At 40.4% G+C, this 2,799-nt stretch overlaps 1 protein-coding gene across 1 annotated transcript in view; it reads right to left on the minus strand.

Annotated features, from left to right (window-relative positions):
• Nucleotides 1–610: 610 nt before the first annotated feature.
• Nucleotides 611–2,799, minus strand: part of LOC106528473 (uncharacterized) — a 4,873-nt gene continuing 2,684 nt past the window's right edge. Inside the window, exons 4-6 of the mRNA XM_014023646.1 lie at nt 1,689–1,779; nt 1,543–1,609; nt 611–1,460 (exon numbers count right to left, since the gene is read on the minus strand). Of these exons, the coding sequence (XP_013879100.1) occupies nt 1,214–1,460; nt 1,543–1,609; nt 1,689–1,779 (405 nt within the window). The 3' untranslated portion in view covers nt 611–1,213. The remainder of the gene's footprint in view (nt 1,461–1,542; nt 1,610–1,688; nt 1,780–2,799) is intronic.

Genomic DNA, 2,799 nt, shown 5'->3' on the forward strand with positions numbered 1-2,799 from the left:
ATAGATAGATAGATAGATAGATAGATAGATAGATAGATAGATAGATAGATAGATAGATAGATAGATAGATAGATAAAAACTTACATTTGTTGCAGTGGTTAACTCAGGATGACTGTAAACTGGCGTGGCTTTCAACAGCTAACGTGAACCATAGTCAAAAAAGTTTTACCCAATCAGAGCAGATGGTAAACATTTAATCCACTTTCTTTCATTGATTCTGACTCAACTTCTATGTTCAGTTTTTCATTGAATATACAGTACATGATATTAAACCTGTTAATTGGTAACATTCTGTGGTAGCAGTAGGTAATTGCCATGGCACGTAGTTCTTGGATTTGAGAAAATTGGTACTGGAAAGTTTTTGAAACATCCTTGAATTTGATGTTGACCAAGTTGTGGGAACCCTGGTCTGAGTCGATCTTTGCTTCGTGTCTTCACAACCTCTATGGCTGAAAACAATCTACTTCAGCAGAGGAAACTTTTCACAAGTTTCATATGAAAGATTTGTAGAGCAAAGTGGGGCCTGCAGGCTCAAACTGTCCGCCGCTATTTCCATTTAGTCATTCCATCCATTGACCCGATGACTTTATAAGGGGCTGTAGTGCAGATATTCTCATGCTTTATCTTTTAATTATATTAAGTTTAAACATTAAATATAAATAACTACAAAAGACATTTAGATTACATTTAAGCATGTGTAGATTACAGACAATAAATACTCCTGTTTTATCATTAATGTCTCATGAGCCTTTGCTGCCTGAGCGTTTGTCAGACTTTCTCCAAGTGCTCAAGTTAAAAAAATAAATAAAAATGTGGGCCACCACACTGGCTGCTAGCTTAAATAAAAATTTAAAGATTTTACTCAAAGTATTTACTTCATGTATCATATTTTTACATGTGGCCCGCAGCACTGTTTTTCATTTCGTCCCTCTCAGGGGAAGAAGTTTGTGCCCCATTGATTTAGAGGAATACTTTGTCAGTAAATAAAAACATTACACATTACTGCTGAGAGCTTCCATATTTCATATTGCAGCTAAATGCACAAATGTTGTCGCTCAGTGACCCGTTGTGAAGGACAACAATTTATAACATTTTCGAATTTGATGCAACAATACAAAAACAACAAAAAAGGTCAAAATAAACACAAAGCGCCGTCGTGTTCACAGTTTTGCAGTGAAGCGGCAGGAGTTCATGAGTCCCATCGGGACTTTCATCAGCTCGTGGTCCTGCTCAGCGCCGCTGTGCTTTCTGCTTTCCTCTCGGCGTCGCTGTCGTTCCTGAGGTCCTCCTCGTCCGGCAGGTTGGTCCACTCCAGGCGGCTCGAACAGAAGCCGCACATTTGGTTAACGACGATCTTCAGCCCGCTCACGCGTTGCCTGACCATACAGCGACGGTTACACTTCTGGCAAGACCTGAAGAGCTGCAGGATGCAGCGTTCGTCCACCACGAACTCTGACGAGCTGAGGGAGACAGAGCAGGCGGGCCGTCCGTAAAACAGGAAGTGACGTTCAGAGGCCGAGCAGTTTATCACTGAGAGCGTACCTTCTCAAATCCACCTGGTAATGTCCACTTAGTGAGGAGCTGAAGTCTTCATCCTCCTCATCTTTAACTGCAAATGAAGCCGTTTTAAACAATTACTTTCACAATTAGCTTTTTAATATATATATAAAGGTTTAAAGTGAACTCGCCTCTGTTTTCGTTATTTTCTGACAGTTCGGCCGTCGTCGCCTCGTCTGAACTCGTCAAACTTTCACTTGGAGCAGTTTTGTTCTCCAGTTCCTTAAACGAGACGACAAACACCAGCTCATCAGAAAGTTTCATTCAAAAAGTAAATAATGGCAGAGATATTTGTCACAAAGTTATGAGCTCAGTTTGAGTTTAATGATAAATAGCTAAAGAGAAGAGAGTTAAATGAAAGCAGCTGTTAGTTTTCTGGTACAAACAGTCTGTTTTCATATAATCTGATTTATTATCTTTCCAACGAGGTGATTTATCAGATATTATTCGCAAAGTCTTAGGTTTTATTGTTTATTGTAGTTTGGCCTGTAAAAAAACAAGTTAAACTGGTTTTTACCTTAAAGAGTATCTTACCTCCCCTGTGAAAAAAAAATAAAGTGGGTAGGGGAGGGGGGTTAGAGAGCAGAGGTGTGGCCAGGACGAGAGAACGTGACAGCTAGCATTAGCATAATTGATGCAACATGGAAAGTGACCACAGTATCGCAGATAGTTACATCTCTGAATGGTCTGAGGTGGAGGATTTTCACCCCACACCAGCACCGGACAGAGGAGGAGGGAGGAGCGCTCCGACAGCCTGACAGAAAAAAAATAAAAGCATACAGCTGCTCACATGATCACTAGTTTAAATCAGGAATAAAAGTAGTTTACCTGTATAAAGAGCCCTAAAATTCCATAAATTTTCGGGAGGAAAGGAGAGAGGAAAGAGTAACTTATTTCTAGCGGCAGAACAGGTTGGAAGATGGCTGTTTGATGTTATTTATTGTTTTTAAATAATCCTATAGGCTCTGACATGTTAGATAAATTTGAAAATGAGGTTTTTAAAATATCCGTAAGACTTGAAAAAATCCGTGAGATTGCTCTTTATGTCTGTATACCTGCAAAATGACGTAAAATCTTTATAACTTACAATCTGTACAAGTTGACGTGTGTGGGTTCGGGCTGAAGCTGCCCGCTGCCTTTCTTTCCCCTCCTCCCCTCCCGCTGTGCAGGACTACTGCTGGTGTGTGTGTGTGTGTGTGTGTGTGTGTGTGTGTGTGTGTGTGTGTGTGTGTGTGTGTGTGT

The sequence above is a fragment of the Austrofundulus limnaeus genome, unplaced genomic scaffold, assembly GCF_001266775.1.
Source record: "Austrofundulus limnaeus strain Quisiro unplaced genomic scaffold, Austrofundulus_limnaeus-1.0 Scaffold384, whole genome shotgun sequence".
In the NCBI taxonomy this organism is placed as follows: domain Eukaryota; kingdom Metazoa; phylum Chordata; class Actinopteri; order Cyprinodontiformes; family Rivulidae; genus Austrofundulus; species Austrofundulus limnaeus.